Below are 23,014 nucleotides of genomic sequence, written 5' to 3' on the forward strand. Positions count from 1 at the left end.
GTACAAGTGTGGTTTTTGCAGTGGATTTTTGATCAAGCTGTATTGTGAGATTCTAAAAACTGACATCCTGCTCTCCTTTTTGCTTCTAAGTAGATGTTAAATAAGCAACTCTCAGGAACTACAGGTACAGTTCTGACCTCAGTCCAAACACGAACATTTCCAATTGCACTGAAGAACTGAAAGTGTCTTGAAAACCTAGAGATAACACACAAAATACACAGATACTACTGAAGTATAGAAAAATTAAACTCTCAACAGAGCAGCTGTCCTGGCAGTACCTTTTACAGCTGGAGATATTGTTACTATCCTCTTCAGAACATTGATTTCCCACTGCCAACCTCACATGCACTCTGTTTTAGTCTTCCCAAATTGCTGCTGTCCCTCATGCACCTGCTGCTGATGGTCTCATGCCCCTGCTCACTCCTTTCTGGCTTGGTCCACAATACCAAAAGTGTTCTCAATCACACTGAAGATGGCAACCAGATTTGTTAAAAGCCAAACCAGATAGGTAAGCTAAACAAAATGCAAACCAGAAGAAAATTTATCAACAGGCCTGTCAGAATTTACAGTATTTGTGTTCAGTTATGTTTTGCTCTGATTTATTTCTTACCTACATCCCCCTCATTTTCTGCCTCCAGCATGCCACAAAGAGTCCATGATTTTTACTAAACGGCATTTGTTCCAGAAAGTTTCCTGATAGTTTTTTGGGTACGAGGCAGCAGAATGAAATGTGGATTGGCAAAGGGCTGAGGAAGGAAGTATAGCACGATTACCTCCAATGGGACTCACGAGGACTCCTGGCACCCTGCCTGCTCCTCCTTCCCTGCAACGTGCTCTGCAATAAGCACAGGGTAATGCTGCCACTGAGCCCACAAGGACTTGAACACAGCACATGGATGCTGTGGCAATATGAAAGTTGGAAGGGGGAGAAAACAGCAGTTCTATTTTGGATTTTTTTTTCCTTGGGGAAAAAAAAGAAAAAAATTAAAGAAGAAGCTGGCAGCTTTAACACAGCTATTCGGAGCCCAGGTCTATCCTTTCCATGTCAGCCTTAATCTGTTAGATGTCTCTTTCATAAACTAGCAGAGTGAAGAGACACAACTTCAGTTGTATGTGAGCCACCTTCAATAGTGAAGCAACTTAGTTAAATGGAACCAGAGCTCAGTAGACATGTGTAGTTTACCTGGCTTCTCTGAGATGAGCTGTATGTCTGCAGGGACCAAAGGGCCTGCACCATGGGAGTTGTTTCTGATAACTGAGTCAAAGTATTCCAGTTTCACTCTACACAGCACAGAAGCTTGCTGTGCAGGGGAGACATGGAATGAATGATTTTGGGAGTACTACTGTTTGTAGCAACTGTTCACATTCAGTTTTAGAACATGTGAATATGATTTCTTATTCATGTGGTAGCTAGCTTGCCATGGTTGCCAAGGTTTGGAGTTTTAAATAATTACTGTTACTGTAGCATGCCAATATTTTTTGCTCTCCACATTGCTGCAATTTATCCATCAGCCATGCTTATGACCAGACTAGAAGCACAACTCCCCACTTCTAAAAAAATGGCGTTCTCCTTTCTAATGCCTTTTCAAGGAAGAATACTTTGGAAAGGCACAAGAAACAGGACTCATGAGATCTATTAGTAGATATTAACAGTGTATCTAGTAAATTTCTAAACATAAGCTTCATATAATTAAAGAAACTAAATATTTAAATGAATAAAAAATCCAACAAGCACAGATTGAATCTGGCACTGAATCTCTACTTGGTACTGGTGAGGCTGCACCTCAAGCATCTTCATTGCTGGGCCCCTTGTTACAAGAAAGCCACTGGGATCCTGATGTGTGTCCAGAGAAGGGCAACAGAGCTAAGACAGTCTGGAGCAGAGGTGTTAAGCGAGGCAGCCAAGGAAGCTGGAATTGTTCAGTCTGGAGAAGATGAGCCTCAGACCTTGTTGCTTTCTCTGACAGCCTGAAAGGAAGTTTTAATAAGGTGGGGGCTGGCCTCTTCTCGCAGATAGCAGCGATAGGATGAGAGGGAACAGCCTCAAGTTGAGCCAGGGGAGGTTCAGGTTGGATATTAGGAAACACTTCTCAGAAAGAGTGGCAAGGAACTGGTGGCCCAGGCAGGTGGTAGAGTCACTGTCCCTAGAATTTGTAAAGAAAAGTGTAGATGTGGCAGTGAGTGAAATGGTCTAGGGTGGTCACAAATACAGGTTGATGGTTAGGCTAGATGAACTTAGCCTTAGAGTACTCTAGTTAGTATTCCACACTTTACAGTGTTTCCTACATTCCTTGTTTGGACAAAACTTCATCTTTTTCACCCTTCCTTGAGTCTTTCTCAGAGGACAGGGGATGCTGTGCTGATGTGTAGCCATCCCAGTAGGAACATGTTCTTTCTCCCTGGAAGGATTCAGTTATTTTAGTGGCCTGTTTTAGCTTCTATTTAGTAGGCTTCCTCGTTTTCAGAGTTGTTCTTTTTGAAGTTAAGCATGATTGTGGAGGACTTTTTGGCCTTTCTTGATCCTGTGGGGGAGCTGAATTGAAGTACATTACAGTCACTGTCACAGAGCAGTGATTCCATTGTGGGATTTTGAACCAGATCCTGCACATCACTCAATGCACAAACAAGCTGTCACTCAGGGCTGGTTGTTTGGGGAACTGATCTCAGCCCCTTCTGCTGTGCTGCTCCGTTGTTCATTCTGCTCAGCTGTAGATGTGTGGCTCTGTCGGGAAATCTGTGAATGGTTCTGTCAGAAATGGTACCAAGGGAACCAAGTTGTTTCCTTTAAGAGATTAGGTGTTTAATGGATTTGGTGGAGAAGCAAGGTTGCAGAAAAATCTAGTACTCATGTAAACGTTTGTTAAGCGAACATCTTAGCAGATACTTTTTGCTGTGGAATTAAAAGCCTGACCACACTACAAATGGAAACTCCCAGACCTGAGCACAGGCACATGCAGCATTAGCCAAAATTTGGCACGACGGGGAATAAATATTTTGTCTATGAAAGCGCAGTAAGCACCCTTGATCTAGCAGAGGAAACACAGCCAACACACCTTCCCTGAAACCCAGAAACATTAATCACAAATCAACCTGAAAACAAAATAAAGTTAGCCCTTAAGCACAGAAGTGCCCTCAGGCAGAATTTTTCTCCCTTTAACCTCTCATGAAAGACAGAACTATGAAGTTTACTAAACACTGCCAAATCTGTCCACAATTTGTGTGGCAGGTTCTCAGGCCTGGACAAGGAGAGCAACGATTAATATGGTGATAAACTGATGAGCTTTGGAACAGCAGAAGTCCTTAAGAAACAAAGGTGTGCAATTGGTCCTGCTGGTATGTGCAGGTTTGAAGATCTCTGCATACCATTTTGCTGTACTCCTTTGAGAGCCAAAGAACTTTTGAAGAGATGCTTCTTGCTTTACAACACAGTTATTCACTTATGTCTGCCTGCCCCTGAGAGTGCCTTGGGAAGTGGTTGAACTGAGAGTTTCCCTACAAACCTTGCATCCTTATAGCCTTTTATCTCGTACTTATAACTGTGCTGTTCCATGTCTTCTGCACCGTGTGAGACAGAGCACCGTCTGTCTACTGCATGGGGCTGCAACAAAATGTTACCGTGTTCATTCTCTTTAAATTAAGAGCTTGAGTGTTTCTACGAGCAAAAACATTTTGTTAAAATACGGCATTTGGTGCACCTACCCGAAGATGCTGATTTACTAAAAACTTCCTGCAGTGGGATTCATGCATGTGACATGCTGACAATTGTGAATTTCTTTTAAAATCAGTTTCTGTCTGTCATACCTATGTAGTTACAAAATAACAAAGGGATAATAAAGCTCAATTGTATATTCACAGTTTGAGATTTCTATTGACAGATCTTCACACTGAATGCTTCTGCAAGAAAGTGTGATTATGTAGCACTCTGTTAAAAGAGCTGAAAACCTCTCCTTTGTTACGACTCTCTTACACACCATTTCTATCATTTGCAATCTTTTAAGGGATGTGTCAAAGTTGACAGGCCCAAATTTGGCCTCCTCTCACCAGATTAGATTTGTAGATTTGGAATATCTTCCAGGTAGAAAAAAAAAATTCCCAGCAGCTGGCCTCTCCAAAACAAGGGCTAACTTCTTTGGCTTACTCCAGGTCAGACAATAAGCCAGCCGGCTATCTACCCTCTTGTCCTACAAAACGCATGCCTCAGCTCACGTGCTACACCTTCCTTCACCTTATAACCCACACTTTAAGTTGGTATCGGGCTGAAAATCACTTATTCATTTGCCAATGGGTTAGATGATTTCATTAGTTCAGCTTGTTGCATTTAGCCTTCCACTATGCTACGGAGAGCTTTATCATATCACGACTGTGAGAGTGCTCTATCAAAGCTTTATACAAAACTTCTGTGTTCTCTTGTGTCATGCTTCATGTTACATGGGATTAACAATAGCAGCTGGTTTAATTTACTGGATTGGTCTCTAATCTGAAAATAGGGATAATAACATTTCCCAAAAGAATAAGAATTTTTGTGACCTGAAATTAACCTGTAAGCTACCTTTTAAAAGCTGCATTGCTCACCTTATTCTTGTGCTCATGGCACATTCCAGTAGAAATCCATAGAGGACTCATTTGAACATATATGCCTAGAGTAGGCCATCAGTTAATCACTGCAATTTATCTAGACATATTTGTCTGTTTACAAAATATTAACATTTTGATCCATGCATCCTGAGATGAAACTAGGCTTTCTAAAGGCACAAGTAGCATCTTAAAGGCTGGGCTATTAAGCATTGCATTGGGAAAGGAGAGTCAGTATTTCTGACTTTCCTGGGCCTTACTCTACGTGCAGAAGTCTACAGTGAGTCAAAAGAACTTCAGAATATAACAGATACAGCCGGCATGTACCTATGATGTCTGAGGAATTAAGTCTTCAATCAAAAGCAGGTTGTGGGTTGTTTGTAGGTTTGTGTGGATCCTGAATAAGAGGTCACTGTTGAGAACTCCTTTTTGTATAGACAGTGCAATATTTATAATTTATCATGGGTGAGAGGTTTCACTCTCTGCAAGACAACGGTTCCTGAACTTTTAGTAACTCTTATTTAGATCAACACTAGGTACATTTCACAGTCCTTAGCTCTCGTACCTCCATGAAAAGTAACATATGCTTTTTCAATCAATTGCTTCCTTTATGACTATAAAATGACAGAAAGCCTTTCTCTCAGTCACACAGGAATTTCACTAATTCCAGCCTTCTTAGCGATCACGTGATGAACCACAAAAAGATGCACTTTAAGTTTCTCAATAGACAAACAGCATACTGCATGTAGTCTTCATTAATATCCCATATGTCACCAATTACGCAAGAATCATTAAGCAGTGAGCGAATACATCCACAGTTGCAACTCTCATTTGCCAATATCGTGCAATTAGAGTGTGTATGGAAAGAAAAACAATGACCTGATGTTGCAGTACAGCACATAGATGGAGATGTGCATGCTCAGGATGAGTCTGGACCCCTTCCTTACGTTGTCACTGCATTGTTGGGGTGGACTGCTGTCCGCCAAAGTCAAACAGCGGGGACTGGTTTGCAGCTCTGGGTTAGGATGAAGTAGATGGCTTGTCATCCAGTGGGAACCCACCCCAGACCTCCACACTTCTCAGTGAGGGGCTATCTGCACAAGCTGAAGGAGGATGTCGTGTGAGATGCAAAGAGATCCGTGTGACTTAGGCACAGGTATTGAATTTATTTGTGAATCCCACAATGAGGCGAGAAAAAGCGCGTAACAAACTGTCACTGAAAGTGCAGTTTAAGTCCCTAATTGTGATCGAGAGTCCACGTGTCTAGCTGTCAGGTACCCCGGCCGGCCCTAATGAGCCCGGCTGGCTCTAACGAGGCAACGACTGTCAGGTGCCGCGGGGCCGCGGCCGCCCGTGCCCAGCTGCGCCTCGTTCGGAGCCCGGGGTGAATCCGCCCCCGACGCCTCTTAAGCTCCGTCGGAGGCCGCTGGGAGCTATCAGAAGGCTCCTGGGATTCGTTGCCTGCGGGAGCTGGAGCGGGATCTGCCGCGTTGTCCGGTCTTTGCGCCGCTGGGGCTGAAAAGCGCCGCGAGAGGTTGCTTTTAAAACTAGCGCTTCAGATTCTTTGTGGCGGTCTCTGTTTGTTGTGTTCTTTTGTTTCAGGCTGCGATGAGATGTATCCCTGTGAAGATCAGCCCCGACCGGTGAGGCGTTCAGGTAACCACGGGACCGTAGGGGCGGCCGCCGGGCTCTCCCGTCGCTCCGTTCGGGGACCGGCGCGGGGCTTCCGTCGGGCTTTCCCGGCTTCTCGGAGCCGGTATCGCATCGCCGCCCGGCCGCCGTCGCGTTTTCGGAGGCGGCTGATGCTTGGCTCCCCGAGTCCTAGCGCAGTTCCGGGGTGCCGTCAGCCCTTCTGTGGCTTTTTAGCGGGGGCTTCAGCTCCTCCCGGTCTCATCGGTAGGAGCGAGCGAGATGGGGCCGTATTCCTCCAGCCTCGGCGTTGCTGGGTGTAAGAAGCAGCACAAAGGGCTGCCGAAACACATTTTCTACTTTTTTTTCAGGCTGAGCGAAAGCTGCAGCAGAGCCTCTCATCATCCCGAGCTGGTGAAACGGCGGAGGCGGTGAGCGAGTGGGAGTCGCGAAGTAAGTTCTTTGTGGGGCTCACGTAGGGCTGCCTCTCGGCCGCTTCGGTTTCTTCGGGGTCGGCAGGATGCCGCCGCTGGGCTCCCACGTAGAAATAAATACCTGTGCCAACAGATTGTGGCTCGGGATTTATTAACCTGCTGTTAAACAGGTTACACAGTGATATAATGATCCTAGAACAGGCCTCGAGGTCCCGTTGGGACAAATAGGGAAGGGAAATGTTCTCGGTGGAGATGGCAGGTTTGTTTATTTATTTTGCAACTCCGTAGAAAATGGGGGGGTACTGATATGTTAGTATTAACTGCTACCTTTTTCAGGGTGGCCAGAGGCATTCACTTGCAGCACTATAATGAGGCATGGGAGGTAACGCAAGTGTTGATGCAAGAAATCACTCCAAGATTTGGGGTTCCTGCCACGATCTCTTCAGATTGGGGTCCTCATTTTGTTGCTGGAGTAGTATAAACAGGTAAGTAACCTGTTGGGGACAGATTAGCAGTTGTGTGCTCCTTATAGGCCACAGTCTAGTGGCTAGGTAGAAAAGATGCTCCATCTAATCGAGCTTCAAATCGTTAAGGTAGGACAAGAGGTGAGTATACTGTGGCCCCGGGCTGTAGCCTGTCTAAGAATTAGAATAAAACCCAGAGTAAAAGAAGCACTAAGCCCCTTTGAAGCTTGTTTTGGAATACCTCATTCTTCACAAAAGGGGATTTCAGACCAAGTAGGAGGGGTGTTAACACCATAAGTCGTTAGCCTCCAGAGACAGTTAAGGGGGATTGAGAAGAGGGTCCTGGGAACTGCAGCCGGGAGCCTAGATGGATCTATACACAACGTTGTATCAGAAGGTTATGTTTGTGTCAAAATCCTCTCATTTTAGCGCTACTGGAGCCTGAGTGGTAAGGATGGCTCCTGGTTTTACTGACATTCCATGCTGCAATGATGGTGAAAAAGAGCAACTGTCCACTACATGTGAGTTTAGATGTCTCAACCCTGGTGGACTATGAAGACTTGACCATTGAAGGAATGACTGAGAGGCAATACATTTAGGATATGTTTCATAGCTTGCATGTATTATATAAAACTTGCTTTAGCCTGGCATGAAAGCACTCAATTCAGTTTCACTGAAGGAGTAGTGGCTAGCCTGAATCTCACTTACTGTTTGATCTGTACAGTCTACAGCCTCTCCAAGAGATGGAAGAATGGAACTCCTGCAGTATGGAGTCCCCTCCACTACTTAGACTCTGTGGGGTGGAGCAGGAGGTAGGTATAGGTGTGCAGGTAAAACTGGGACAGTAAGGGGGTGTGGAAATAAGGACCTAAATACATCATACAATTCTGGCTGGGCCTCAGTGTCACAATATGTAATAGGAATGGTAGCACGGGCATGCTAACAGACACAGAATTTTCTTTTGCCTTGAGATGGAGTCCAGCTCTGTGATTTCGAGGCCCTAGGACTAGTGCTCCAACTGTTGATCTAAAACTGGGTTTTGTAAGGGATGAGAAAAATGTCGTATGGGTCTGGATGGCAGCAGCTCTGAGGTGATGGTCAAATAAGGAAGACCTTTCCTAAGAAGTGAAGGGGACATTGTGTAGGAGGATATCTAGTGCCCTACACTTCATTCTTCCCTGGAACAGCTGTTTCTCCAGGAATACTAGGAACACTACTCCTATGCTAGGAGTAAGTGAATTAAATAAACCAATTATCAACATATTCTCTATGTGAGAGAATATGGTGAATGCTCCACTATGGATGCTATACTGGGATTGCAGAAGGAGGCATCCTCTTAGTCAAGTGGCATTATGGGGTAGAATTGCTCTTGATCCCTAGATTGCTGAGGAATGGGGGGTGTGTGTGCTATAATTAAGGCAGCTGTGTATGTTGACAAGACTCAATTGAAACAGATTTGCATAAACTGTGGGAAGAAGTTAAGGTGAGTTACTTGGGATGAAATTTCATTAGGATTTGCAGAACTGTGGAATGAATTAAGCAGTTTGTTTCAGAGCTTTGGCTGAAGTGACTCCTGCAGCTTGTGTATTCTTAGTTTTTATTGCTTTATGTGTCTGTAGTTTTTTTTTTTTTTGTTTTTTTCAGGTCACTGGGAATAAGAAGCAATGTGAAGGGCTGCTGAAACATATTCTCCTATTGCAGGCTGAGCGGAGGCTGCAGCAGAGCTTGTCATCCAGAACCAGCGAGGTGGTGAGTGTTTGAGTGTCACTAGGTGTGTTCTGTTTTCTTGGGGCTTGTTTAGGTCTGCTGCTGAGCTGCCTGAGAAGGGTTTTGTGGGTGCTTCAGCCCCTTCAACTTCCAGTGGTGGAGGTGAGTGGGATGGGACAGGTTTGTTTTTGCCTTTCTCCTTCACCCTGTTTTATTTTTTAAACTTCAGGAGTGTGATCTTGTTTCCATTTTGGAGATGTGGTGGATCAGCTTCCAAGACTGCAATGGTGTTGTGGATTGCATGTGCCTTAATGGACAGGTCAAGTGGTGGAGTTGCTCTTCTGCTGAGAGACCTGAAATGTATTGAACCTCACCTTCTTCCTCAGCAAGGTGACATCTGTGATTGACTTTGTGAGGAGAAATTTTTATGCAGCAGTCACAGTGGCCTCTGCATGGTGAGTGTGACATTAGAGCATTTAGGGGTGAGGATCTGCTGGAGTATGGGAGTGGTTTAATTGGTGGTGGGATGAAGGAGGTGAGTGATGGGGCTCTTCCTGCAGGTTTAGGGCTGGAATGTGGATCCCGGTGATGAGAGATAGTGCACTTTTGTTCCTGATCTGTTGGGGTTGTTTTTTTTTTGTGAGGGTTTATCTTGAGTTCAGCTCTCAAGTTGTGTGGCAGGTCTGCTCCTGGAGGAATGGAGTTACCTGAATGAGAAGTGGGAATTGTGGCCTTCAGGACTCTGGCAGTTGTTCTTCTTTTGGGGTGGTTTGTTTTGGTGAAGTTGGTACTGCAAATTTTTTGTTGTTGTTGTTAGAGGTCTGGTGATTTTTGTGGGGTCTTGGTGCTGTTTCTTGTCCTGAGGTGGTGTGCAGTCTTTGAGGATGAGCACTGCTAAGTTTTGTGTTTTGTTTTCTTTTTTCAGAGGTTTGGAAATTGTTGTCCTTAAGGTTTTTCTATGCTAAGTTTTTTTTGTTTTTAGAGGTTTGGTGATTGTTGTATAGTGTTTGATGTTTTTCAGTGCTAAGTGTTTTTTGGTGTTTTTTTTTTTTTTTGTTTGTTTGAAGGTTTGAATATTGTTGTCTGTGAGGTTTTTCAATGGTAAGTGGCTTTTTTTTTTTTTTTAAGAGGTTTGGTGGGTGTTGTTTAGTGTTTGAGGATTTTTGTTGCTAAGGTTTTGTTTTGTTTTAAAGGTTTGGTGATTGCCTTTGGTTTTCACTAAGGTTTTTTTTTTTAGGGGTTTGGTGATTGTCTGTTTTGTTTGGGGGGGGTCGGTGGGGAAGCATGGCTCACACTTAGTGTGGTCTGTGCTTTTATCCCTTTATAACGGGGCTCTTGGCTTGGGTTTGCACTATCTCTAAAAGGATTATATTTTTTTTAGGTAGGAGGGTGGGTGCAGCTCAGTCTCTTTTTTTTTTTTTTTTTTTTTTTTCCCCTCTGGCAGCCCTGGGAAGGGCTGAGGGGGGCCTGACTGGCCGTGGGGGCCCCTCCTGATCATTGGGGCCCCCTGAGTGGATGTGTGTGAGGAGGCCTCGCTTGGCCACTTGGGGCCCCCTCTGAGTTGGGGGGGGGGGGAGGGGGGGGGCAGGGAAGAGATCTCCCTGGTGTAGGGTCTCTCCCTTAGGTCCTGCAGTGCCTCCTGTGTGGTGACAGCTGCTTTGTGACTGAGCTCCTTGGTTCTGGAGGTAGGAGATAACTGGGTTCTGTGTCCTGAAGGAGAAAACAACAGCTTACTTCAAGCCTCAGAAAAAGTCTGTTTGAAGCTCTTGACATGAGAGGATGCTTATTCAGTACAGTAATAAAAAGGGCTAGGGTAAGTGTCTGGAACTGAAATGTGCCTGTCTTTGTATATGTCCTATGTATGCTATGGGTGGTTTACAAAAGTAACTAGCTAAATAGATGGAGAAAGGAAAGTAGCTGCTCTTTTTTCTGCTATCTCCTCTTAGGGGTAGTAATCATTCTAACAGGAAAATAAAACGTGGAAATACTTGCAAAAGCTCCTTTTGTGAGAGGTCTCAAAGGCAACTATATTTTTATATAAATGAATGTGGAAAGCTCTGCATCATTAAGGTTTTATTCAGTATTTAAAATCATGTCTCCTCTAAGATGTGCCCAATTGAATCACTGGGCACACAACTTAGACACTTAAATGTCTACATTAAAACAGTGAAAAGCTAGGTCTTGCTCTTTGAGAAGTTTATCAGTTTAGTTTTGCTTAAGCAAGAATATAGGAGATCTCTTAGATACAATTTTGTTCTTGCTTCAATTTATGCCCCCAAAGCACTGGAAACTTGACTTGCTTCTGCAGGGTGGGAAGTGGGTGATATGTCTCCTTGTAGAACTATTGGCTCGTATAGGCTTTTTTGAAAAGACTTTTTCTACTGCAGGTGTGAATGCTCTGTATTGTGCACAGGTACACATGGAATGTGTAGACTCATCAACTCCAGTTTTAGTGATGCAGTGGATACCTGCCTTTGTCTGACTTAAAACACTGTAAATCTGTAGTTACCACCAAAAGGATATGCTGCTTGTTCCTGTGCTTGGGCCCTTGTTTCCCTTGCTGCTGATGTGATGTATCTTGGTGAATGCAAAAAGGGAGGAAAATCCCTTTGGCAGTTGGCTGTTTGTCATTACATGCACTGTGAAAGAAAAAGACATTTGAATCAATAAAACATATTTTTCCAAGTTTTCTACTGCAAAAGTGTGGTGTGTTGTTTCTGCTTTCCTTTATTAAGATGGGCTCACAGAGAAAGTTATAGGTGACCTGAGCTAGTGCTTCTTAGCAGTGCTCTTTATGTCACATATTTGTTGGATCCTGTGGCTCTCTGTCCCAAACTGAGATGGAACACAAATCAAAAAGCATAAACTATTTTTGTCAGTGTCTTCAGCTGGGGTTCTGCCTCTGTTAAACATTTGTGTGTAGTTTATTGTCTTTCTATGTAGGAGCCTGCAATTAATTAACTAAAAGTGAAGCTATTAAAGGATATAATTCTGCTGCCATAAATGGTGCAATAAATAAATTATAGATAAACACTAAACTCATTATTGTATATATTAAAAAAGTTAATACTAAATAAGTTGAAATAATCTCTAATTTATGATCTATAATTCAACTTTAAAATGTAACATGTAGACAGTGCTGGATGGGAAAAGGAGTTTGAGTTAGTCAAGTTAGAGTTACTTTCCCAATCATTTGACTTTAACAATTTTAGAGAGTTATTGGGTTATTTTACTCACGTGTTCCACATGACGGTGGCAGGTGCCTGATGTGTTGCTCCTCCTGGTAAATGGAATGGAGGCTTCTTTTCTACAGGAGTGTCTACAGAGAGAAAAGGAAAAGTACATGAAGACACTAATATATTAACTCAGTGATTTTTTTTTTTGTTTGTTTGGTTTGCATGATGACGCAGCATCCCATGTCAGAAGGGACCCCCCACCACCTAGCTCTGAATGTTGAATGGTTTCTGAGCCCTTTCTATCTCTTTTGTTTTAGACTGTACCTCCCAGAACTGCATACAGCAATCAGTGTGAGGCCACAATGCTGTGGAGTGGGACAGTTCCTTCCTTTTCTTGGCTAGTAGCACTGGACCTGATGTGTCCCCAGAGGGGGATATGGTTGGCCCCACTTGATGCCTGGTGCATGCTGCTGCCTCCAGTTTAACTCACTGTCGACTGTGATTGCTTTCTGCAGGGCAGCTCTCTGGTCTCATCCCTGTCTGTGTTATATAGCTGGTGTGGGCTGCTCCCAGGTGCTTGCTCTTACTGAACTTGACACTGTCAGCAATTGAACAGCCTGCTGCTGCTCCTCCAGATTTATTGTAATCAGTAAACTTACTGAATATATAGTTGACTCCTGTGCTGTGATAACTTATAGAAATAATAAAGAGAACTGCCTTTGGCAAGAAGCAGTTGGACTCTGACTCCTGTCTGTCTTCCAGCCTCTGCCTCTCATGATCTCATATATTCTAACATATATTCTCAAATATATTCTATATATTTGGTATGGGATGGAGTCACGTCTTAACTGTTGGCTGTTTTGTTTGTTTTTTTTTTTAACAGGTACAATTAGGGAGGGCTCTGTTCTGACATGGGATGAGGTTTCCAGGTCCCCTCACCTATTTGAAGAGATAACACATACTTGGAACTAAATCACAAGTGGCTACATCTCCCTTGTGTAACACAGGTGTTCTCTCTAACAGTAGGATGGATCAGAGTAGTGTTAAGCTTGACCAAATCTTTAAAAAACAGAAGATACAGCAACTAGTTAATTAGGACCTAATAGACAGTTGAATTTAAGGGATTCATCTCTCTAATAGACGAATAAAATAAATAAGATCTGTCTTAAATTAGTAATAAATTCATAGCTATGAGTGAAGACTTTTCTCCCACCCAAAGTTGCATGTTTCTAACTGCTACAGTCCAAGTCATTTTACAGTTCACATTTTTGGCAACGTAACATAATCAGTGTGTATCCTACCTTTAATATCCAGAATGGCTGCACAAGAAGTATGGTTTGCAGCTATAAAGCCTAACAATGCTTAAAAAAAACCCTCTAATGGTTTGACATGTATTTCCTGGATGCCTGTGTTCAGAAGAGAGCTTCCAACACACACACTGGTCCCTGTAAGACCTTTCATTGCAAATGCCAGTATTAACTCCCCTCACCATAACTTTAGTTGGAGGCATGGCTGTATGAGCACATTCCTCCTTTAGTGAAGAGAAAAAAGGTTTTGCTTTCTTCAACTTTTTATGACAGCTCAGAAACAAAAGTCCCAATCCAAACTTCACCTAAGTTTGTCAGCAACTAACAGCGTTCAACAGTGAGCAATTTCAGTAGTCTGACCTTTGTTCTGTCATTGCTTATATAAAGCATCTATCCCTTGTCACATGGCATGTGAGGGAGCTCCACTCTTTTTCAGTTTCTATGCTCACACATGTTAACAACATCCAGAGTCCATCAACTCAGGTCAACAAGCTGAGAAGATAAATTCCTCCCCCCTAACCTAATCAATGAAAAGTCAAACCAAGGAGATTTTCTAATTTTAAAAGATAAACATAAAATTACACAGCACAAGGACAACAGGAGTTCTTATAAACTTCCTTAACCAATTTAGCCTTTCTCAGTGGTTCATAAGTTTGCAAGTAAGTACTTGACAAAAAAAAGTGATAGAAGGAGAAAAAGTAAGGAAAGAGCAAGGTTTCAAATCTCAGCTTTGTCAATGTGCTGGGGTTAGCACAATGAGAAAATGATGACACAAAAACAAGAACGCTCACCCATCTCTGAAGATCTAAGCTTGCAGAAGAACACTATGAGGGATCCTTCCTCTGTGGCAGTCAGCCCTTAAATGAGGGTTAAGAGGGGAGGAGCCTGGTTCCATTCCTTCCCTTCCCACAGGTGCCTTCACCTGTGCTGAATCACAGAATCACATTGGCTCAGCAAGGACCTGCTAAGAGAACTGAGGGTGAAGAAAGGGGTGTACAAGCTCTGGAAACAAGGCTGTGTCACCCGGGAAGAATACAGGGATGCCGTCTGAACTTGCAGACGTGGGATCAGGAAAGCCAAGGCGCAGGCAGAACTGAACTTGGCGAGGGACGTGAAAAACAATGAGAAAACCTTCTACAGGTACATTGGCCAGAAGAGACAGGCCAAAATGGGCGTACCTACTCTGGTAAATTTAAAAGGAGAAATGGCTTCAACAGATGAAGAGAAAGCTGAGGTGCTGAATGAGTTCTTCACCTCGGTCTTCACTGGTGGCCAGGATTCTAGTCTTTTTCACGTCCCTAAGTCTTGCACCCCCATACCTCTATGTGGGGACCAAGGAGGTAAATCCCTCCCCACTGTAAGGGTAGAGCAAGTCCGAGAGTGCCTCCTTAGACTGAATGAATATAAGTATATGGGGCCAGATGGCGTGCATCCCAGGGTCCTGAAGGAGCTGGCTGAGGTGGTTGCTGAGCCGCTCTCCATCATATTTGAGAAGTCGTGGCTGTCAGGTGAGGTCCCGGATGATTGGAGGAAGGGTCACGTCACTCCCATTTACAAGAAGGGGAGCAGGGGGGACCCGGGTAACTACAGGCCGGTGAGTCTCACCTCTGTGCCTGGGAAGATTATGGAACAGATCCTCCTGGACAACATGCTTGATCACATAAAGAATGAGCATGTGATCCGAGACAGCCAGCATGGCTTCACCAGGGGAAGGTCATGCTTAACTAATCTTGTGGCCTTCTATGATGGAGTGACGGCGTTGGTGGATGAAGGGAAGGCGACCGATGTCATTTACCTGGACCTGAGCAAGGCCTTTGGCATGGTCCCCCATCACATCCTCATCTCCAAATTGGAGGGAGGTGGATTTGATGGGTGGACAACTAGATGGATAAGCAATTGGTTGAAAGACCGCAGACAGAGGGTGGTGGTCAATGGCTCTATGTCCAGGTGGAGGCCGGTAACAAGCGGTGTCCCTCAAGGGTCTGTCTTGGGACCGGTGCTCTTTAACATCTTTATTAATGACATCGATGAGGGAATGGAGTGCACCCTCAGCAAGTTTGCTGATGACACCAAGCTGAGTGGTGCAGTCGATACGGTGGAGGGAACAGATGCCATTCAGAGGGACCTTGACAGGCTGGAAAGCTGGGCTCGGGTGAACCTAATGAGGTTCAACACGGCAAAGTGCAAGGTTTTGCACTTGGGCCGGAAGAACCCCAGGCACCTGTACAGGCTGGGAGGAGTTGTCCTTGAGAGCAGCTCGGCTGAAAAAGACCTAGGGGTCCTGATAGATGAGAAACTTAACATGAGCCAGCAGTGCGCTCTGGCAGCCCGGAAAGCAAATGGGATCCTGGGCTCCATCAGGAGAGGGGTGGTCAGCAGGGATAGGGAGGTGATCGTCCCTCTCTACTCTGCTCTTGTGAGGCCCCATCTGGAGTACTGTGTCCAGGTGTAGAGCCCTCAGTACAAAAAAGATATGGAGATTTTGGAAAGGGTCCAGAGGAGGGCCACAAAGATGATCAGGGGGCTGGAGCACCTCCCCTATGAGGACAGGCTGAGGGAGTTGGGTTTGTTCAGCCTGGAGAAGAGAAGGTTGCGGGGTGACCTCATTGCAGCCTTTCAGTACCTGAAGGGAACTTACTCCCAGGAGGGGAGTAAACTCTTCGAAAGGGCTGATAATAGCAGGACTAGGGGAAATGGTTTTAAGTTGAAGGAGGGAAGATTTAGGTTGGATGTTAGGGGAAAGTTCTTTACTAGAAGGGTGGTTAGGTCCTGGAACAGGCTGCCCAGGGAGGTTGTGGATGCCCCGTCCTTGGAGGTGTTCAAGACCTGGGAAGAAAGAATGCAGAGATGCTTTCTAGGCACACAGAGACAAATCAACCGACACACAGATGAACCTGAGCTCTCTAGAGTTAAAAAACAGCAAGGATTTCTACAGGTACACTGCTCACAAAAGAAAAGCCCAGGAAAGCATACTCCTTCTGATAAGCAAGAAGGGAAAACAGGCAGCAACAGACATAGGGAAGGCTGAGGTGCTCCATGAGTTCTTTTGTCTCAAACTTTGACAGTAGTTTGACTTGCCACGTCCCTGGGTGGGGGCTGTGGCAGCAAAATCCCTCCCAGTGTAGAGAGAAGAGTGTGTCTGAGACCACCCAATGAGACTGAACGTGCTCAGGTCTGTGGGGCTCAGTAACATGCAACCTAGAGCACCAAAGAGACTGCCTGATGGGATGGCCACACTGCTCTACACCACATTTGATAAGTAAGTCATGGTTGTCATGCAACTCTCTAGTGACTGGGAGAACATCACATGCCTTTATTTTTAATAAGCCCCAGCTGGACTCCTGTGCCTGCACCCCTGGGAGCAAAAAGTAATGTGCATCTGCTGGAGTGAGTCCAGAGGAAGGCTGCAAAGATGAGCCAGGGGCGCAGCACCACTCCTATCAAAAAAAAGTGGAAGGAATTAGGGGTATTTATCCTGGAAAAGAAAAGGCCTCACTGTGGGTTTCTAACACTTGAAGGGTCGTTATAAACAGGAGGAAGACCAGCTTCCTGTGTGGTCTGTGTAATGCTACAACACAACTGAAAAACTGAAAGTACAGCAACAAAAGCTGGATGGCAAAGTCCCAGGCTGCAGCAAACAAGGACAAGCCCAAACACAGGAGCTGCCACAAACCAGGAGAACAGAAGAAGGACCTGCTTACCCACATAAAACCTCTGGCAGGCCAGGACTTCCAGCAAGGTGCTCACACCAACCCTTAAATGAGGTCTGGGAAGGGGCAGATCCTGGCTCCCCCCTCCCAGGCACTCAGCTACATTGCTTGCACCTGAGATCCCCTGAGTCCACCCCACCTTTCTGCCAGGTGCTCAATCACCGATTACAGCCCCGATTTTTCAGCTGACATTTCAGCCACAGCCTGATACTGACAGAATGAAGTGGAATACCTCTTAACTATGAGAGGGGAGATTTAGGTTAGATATTAGCAGGCGGGATTTTTTTACTCAGGGTGGTGAGGTACTGGCACAGGATGCCTGGAGAAGTCATGATGGCCCCATTTCTGGAGGCAATCGAGGCTGGGATGGATGGGGCTCTGGGCAGCCCGATCAAGTGGATGGTTTTGGATCGGGTTTGCATTTGAAAAATAATTTTACAGCTTTGGAAAAGTATTCACTGTACAAGCAATGCGTCTGTATATCTGGCAATTTTCAAGGAAAGCTCAGTGTTCAAGTTAGTCACTGATCACATCGCTGAATTCATGTGCAATTTATTAACCTTTTCTAACACTCTGATGAACAAATAATAAAATACAGACCACACACTCGCCTTGAAGTACAACACCACAATTTGTAGGACTGTATAAGTATTCAAACAAACACACAAGCAAACAAAAATACACAAAACAATAACATTAGAAAATACTGCACAAAATTGTCTCAGAAATATCAAGACAGATTTATTTGTGTGACAAGATACAGAAATGCTTTCACAATAGTAAAAAGATTAAGTTAAACTGTTAGGAGCATTTAAAAACTGATATAAATTGCTCCAGACGCATGGCTTTTATCCATCAGGCAAATATGACAGGAATCTGATTAATCAACAAAGTTCAGAAAGTAAAAATACACAGCATTCAAGAATACACAGACTTGATGTTCCTCATTACATTTATGGTAACACCGAAGGATTATCTACGCTGCAAAACTAAAATGCAAGAAATATTTCAGTAAAATTACACTATATAGCATTTGTAACTCACTGTAGTTGAATGCTGCATTTTCCTGTCACTGAAAAGATAGTGAAATGTAATGGTAAAATTATTTCAATATCTACATGCATATTTTCCAATATCAATAGTATGCCATAAACATAACTCATTCCACTACTTCACAATTATGTTGAAATAATATAACTTGGTCTCAAATTAAGAGAAATGATACTGAATTGCTTTACCAGCTTGCTATATTGAAATACTAACCAGGAAGATCAGACTTAAACTAGGGACGCTTAGTAAATGCTGCAGCGATAGGTTTATTCTTTGAAAAGTATCAATTGCATGAGAAAATGAAACTGCAGATACACTTTAATATTTATCATGCCAGGTACTTCATTCGCATTATAGAAAATAGCCGTATCAATGGCAGAAGTGAGGTATAAAGTTAGCTTGTGTTGTGGATAAAAATATAATCTGCTGAGATGTGGGGAAAGAAAAAAAATGCTCTCCAAACTAAAAATAAGATATGGGGTCTAAACATGCCTAATCATCTAGATGAACCTATGATCTGGAGGAGTCAGATTGAGAAATGAATATATTTAATTTATTTATTTATTTTTCTTTTACTGGAAAATTCCCCACATAATTCAGACACGTGACAATTACCTGGCTGCTTACATACAGCACTTAGAGATAAGCTGTGAGTGAAAGAGCTTCACATGAGGAAGCAGAATCGTATTGGGGTTAAAAGAAGGGCTCTGAAAGATAAGGTCAATTAGTTCAATTCCTCATCTTGCCAGTAACAGTGTATTCTTGAGCAAATTATTTAACACACTTTTATTTCCTTTATCTGCGTAACAGATATGCTACCACTAGGTACCTCACTAGGATGTTAGGGGGTTAAATGATCTTAACATGGAGGTGTAGGGTTCTACGTAAACACAGCCAAATTATTATGGCAGATGGCATCACCTTTGAGTTAAGACTGCAACCAGCTCCTGCTTATAAATGATTTGCCTTTATAGCTGTGCTTGGTAAGTAGCCTGGCTTAAAATTTGCTATTATTTTTTCTTCCTAAATGCATGTGACATCGCATCCGCTTCTGTCAATAAAATTGACAAAGAAAGAAATGTAAGGAGGAAAAGAAGATGCCGGAGAGCGTGCTCACACAACATAATTGAATGGGAAGCAGAGACTGCAGAATTCACGCCTGCCAAGCTGACTACGGAACTAGGGGAAATCTGGCTAGTTAGCCAGACGGTGCGGCTCTGAAGATAATCCAGTAATGAAATAATAATAATGATAATGAAAGGAATTCTGCTGCTTGATTCTTGCCTACCTCTAGACCGAGTCTGGCAAGAACAGAATATGTCTGGGGAAAAGACTGGGCAAGAAAAGCAGTGCAAAGTGCAACGTAGGTACATGCACGCTCTGTGTGAGGGGGGTGTGCACGCTGCCCTCCCTTCCACTTCTCATATGCTTCAAGAAATCAGTGTTTCCCATCTGCTTTTCCTTTCTACCACAGGAGCATAAGGCCAGGAAAAGGGGGTGGCCACCCTTTCAACACTGATTCAGTCTGATCCTAGTCATTGAGAAATACTGAAGTGGTGCCCGGGAGACAGAAACGCCCTGATGACAGTCTGGAAGAGGTTCAGCCTTGAAAGGAAAGGGCAGATGGAGCGTGTTGGCCCTGCACTCGTCCAGAAGGACACTGGGAAAAAGGGGAAGTGGAAGGGTTGAGATTTATTGTTAAAATGAATTCAGAGGAAAGATTTGGAGAGTGAGAAGAATTTCAGAAGCACAGACCAAAGTGCCTAGGAGGCAGTGATTTTGCTGGTGTGGGAACCACCCCTCCCATGCAGGATCCAACCGTGCTGAGGCTATTGCAGAGATTAACCCTGGGGCAGCTAATGGCTCTCTGCCACCTTGTAAAGATCCTCTCTGCCACAATCCCTGTGTGTGAAATCAGTCCTCCCGTCCCCGCAGAGGGATCCTAATGCATTTTTCACAGCCTTATCAACTTGAATTCACACACAAACCTGAAGGTAGCTGACGACTGGCAAAAATTGAGACTCTGTGTCTCCATCCATGTGTGCTGCGGTTGGCAGAGCATTTGGCAGAACAGATCCTTCCAAAAAACCTCATACTTAGCAGTTTTTGGGAGTCCTTAGGGACTATGCCGCTATGTCAGGGAAAGGTATTTCAGAGTCAGGGGAGTTGGACCCGACAGACTCCAGAGAATGGCACAAAATTGTACTGAAACTCAAATGCTGAATACAGTTACTTCCCAATGAGAAACAGAAATTCCAAACGAGCATCCATTTAGGAAACCACAAGCAGCTATAGTCCGAAAAAAACCAGACACCGTAAAAAGGAGTAATGCAGAAAGTAATTACAACAAAGGGCCCCATGACAGAGGAAAGGAGCAAAAGTGGTAGACTTGAGCGTACTCTGTATTTTGGAAATGCTGCCATTCAGCCAGACCATCACTGCTGAGAAACTTCATCTTGTCACCGTTCTTCCCTGCTTGGATTTCATCTTCCGTTGGAATGAATGTGGCAAAGCAGCACATGGTAGAAATTAGAAAGGAGCCACTAAAGAGAACAGGGCATCCCAGATACAGATTTTTCAGAAAGCTATTTCATAAATAAATATCTCAGTTTACTACCAAAGCATTTGGGGAGGTTGAATTTTCTTTTTTTTTTTTTTATTTAATAAAATTTATAACTGTTGCAGAACCTTTGGAATAAAATAGATTAGTTAGTCAGAATAGATTAGTATAGTCAGAATACCCCCCACCCCCCCCACCCCCCCCAAAAAAAAAAACAAAAAACAAAAAACATTAGAAAATCTTGGCCCTGGTGGTTGACATTTATTTGGATAAAAAATTGAGTAGGGCTCTGAGGTCTGATATTCTCAGCATATGTTTGAGATTACACGCTGGAACTTAGATGCTTCTGGAACTTTTTTCAGTGTACTTGATCTGTAATCACTTTGCTTTCTCTTTTGTAGATGCAACATTGTATATCTTACTCAAGTATTAACATTGAGGGAACTGTCAGCAGCATCGAGGAGAACTTTAAAAAGCTTAAAAGTCACACACAGACTAACAGAGTAAAAAGATACATCTGACCGAGCAGTACAGTTTTAAGGAAAATAGTGAAACTTGCTGTTCTTCAGTTCTAAACAGGAAGGACTAGAAAATGTACCCATCCCACTGCAACGATTTCACATGTTCATTAGAAATACCTCTGCTCCGATAAGCATTTCCTTTGCCCTACAGCACAGGGATCAGGCACATCAAGCCACAGCAGTGAAGCCTGAAAAAAAAAAACAAACAAAAAAACACCTTTCAGTGCCAGCCAGTCTGCAACGTCACATCAACTTGTGGCTTGATGACAGTGCTGCAGGGGCTTATGCAGAGCGTGCCACTGCCTTACGTGGCAGGGAGAGATGAAATACTGCCGGACCATGTATTCTGTCTTTATCTTGGAAAAATATCACAAATCAAATTATTTTCCTTTGCAGTGCAAATCCTTTCACCTCAGCTGAGTGAGCTAGCATTTACTAATGTACATTTCACATCTGATCTTCCACATGCCCGTCCTTGCTGACTGCAAACTAGGTTTTAGTTTTTCAGCACTTTCAGCAAGACGGTAAGCTTATTTCAATTGTACAAAATGAAAATTTTCCATTTGCCTCCTCCACTTTGGATTTTAAAGACATAAAAAAACTTCTGAGAATTTGGGTACAGGGCCTATTTTTCAGTGCTTGCTTCATGTTAGGAATAGAAGTGGAACAGCCATATTTATGAAAACCAATGATATTACCCTGTGAATTACAGTACTTAGAAAAAAAAATGATAAAGTAAAATAAAATAAGCACTAGAAAAAGACATAAACCACAGAAAAATATTTTGGCCACTGTCCTCTAAATGGCAAAACACCAACTTCAGAGTGAAAGTTTTCTTTGCTTTTCACTGTTCCTCGAGGTAGTTGAGAGATGCAGTCCAGCCATCGTAAGGTGAAAGATGCAGGAACTGAAGAGGGCGGACACACACGTGCCCTGACAAATGTCACTTATGGACTCTGGGTACAGAACATTCTGAGAATTGTCCCCTTTCCTTACATCATCTTCCCTGGCCAGAACAAAGCTGGTAAAGGTCCAGTCCAATTTCTGTCTTCCGTGTGCCGTTGCCAATGTGACCTCCGAGAAGAATTAATTACTCCAGAATTTTATGCTAAAATGAGATTATATCTTTGAAAACAAGAATGGCAACTTAAAATCTCATGCACCCCAGTCTCATGCTGAGGTGACCATAGTAGGAATTTTTACTTTGGAATGTGGAAAGATTTCACCCCTACTGCTGCAAGTGCGCAACACAACACAAGGTTCTCATGCCAGGAAGGTTTCTTTATTGCTGTGATGATCGTGATTGTGATGCTGTGTATCTGCATCATCTTCTAAGCAAGCCTTTTATATTCTAACATGCAAATTCAGTACATTTCTACTAAGAATTCATTGGCTAGAAAGCAAGCAAGTTCCATAACAAGTCTTCATGATCAGCAGAGTTTATTTTATGCCTGGGTACAAAACACCCCTGTTTATTCAGACCTTCTGTCTCCTTTCCAGAGCCTCAGTATCGGTGAGTTGACATTTGATGGGCTGAGCTGACCTCTTCGTCTCCCACATCTCCCCTTTTTTACTAACGAAAGAAGCATGATTTAAAGCATCTTGAATCATCTTCTGAACACACTGTAATAAGCAAGGAATGCCAACTAAAACACTGAGAAAAGCAAAAAATATCCCTATTTGTAACACATTCGGTATCCATGCTCCCAGTTTTAATTAAGCAGAGTGATTTCTATAAGCAGCTAAACTAGAATTAGCACACTGAACTAGTGGTTGATTCATTCCACAATAGTTACAATACAAACAATAACCCATTTTAACCAAAACCAACCATTCCACAACAGTTGCTGGGTCACCTTTGAGACGGCTGTATTCAGTCCTGTC

At 43.5% G+C, this 23,014-nt stretch overlaps 1 protein-coding gene across 1 annotated transcript; it reads left to right on the plus strand.

Moving 5' to 3' along the window:
• Positions 1-5,813: 5,813 nt before the first annotated feature.
• LOC107316648 (uncharacterized) lies at positions 5,814-11,507 on the plus strand. Its single transcript, XM_085553326.1, has 9 exons — positions 5,814-6,228; positions 6,573-6,654; positions 6,806-6,894; positions 6,972-7,120; positions 7,824-7,911; positions 8,744-8,848; positions 9,036-10,029; positions 10,523-10,619; positions 11,194-11,507. The coding sequence occupies exons 4-7, from the start codon at positions 7,011-7,013 to the stop codon at positions 9,171-9,173; spliced, it is 441 nt and encodes a 146-aa protein (XP_085409452.1). The 5' UTR covers positions 5,814-6,228; positions 6,573-6,654; positions 6,806-6,894; positions 6,972-7,010; the 3' UTR covers positions 9,174-10,029; positions 10,523-10,619; positions 11,194-11,507.
• The last annotated feature ends 11,507 nt before the right edge of the window (positions 11,508-23,014 follow it).

The sequence above is a fragment of the Coturnix japonica genome, chromosome 7 (genome assembly GCF_054131305.1).
Source record: "Coturnix japonica strain WE chromosome 7, WE-NBRP24, whole genome shotgun sequence".
Classification (NCBI taxonomy): Eukaryota; Metazoa; Chordata; class Aves; order Galliformes; family Phasianidae; genus Coturnix; species Coturnix japonica.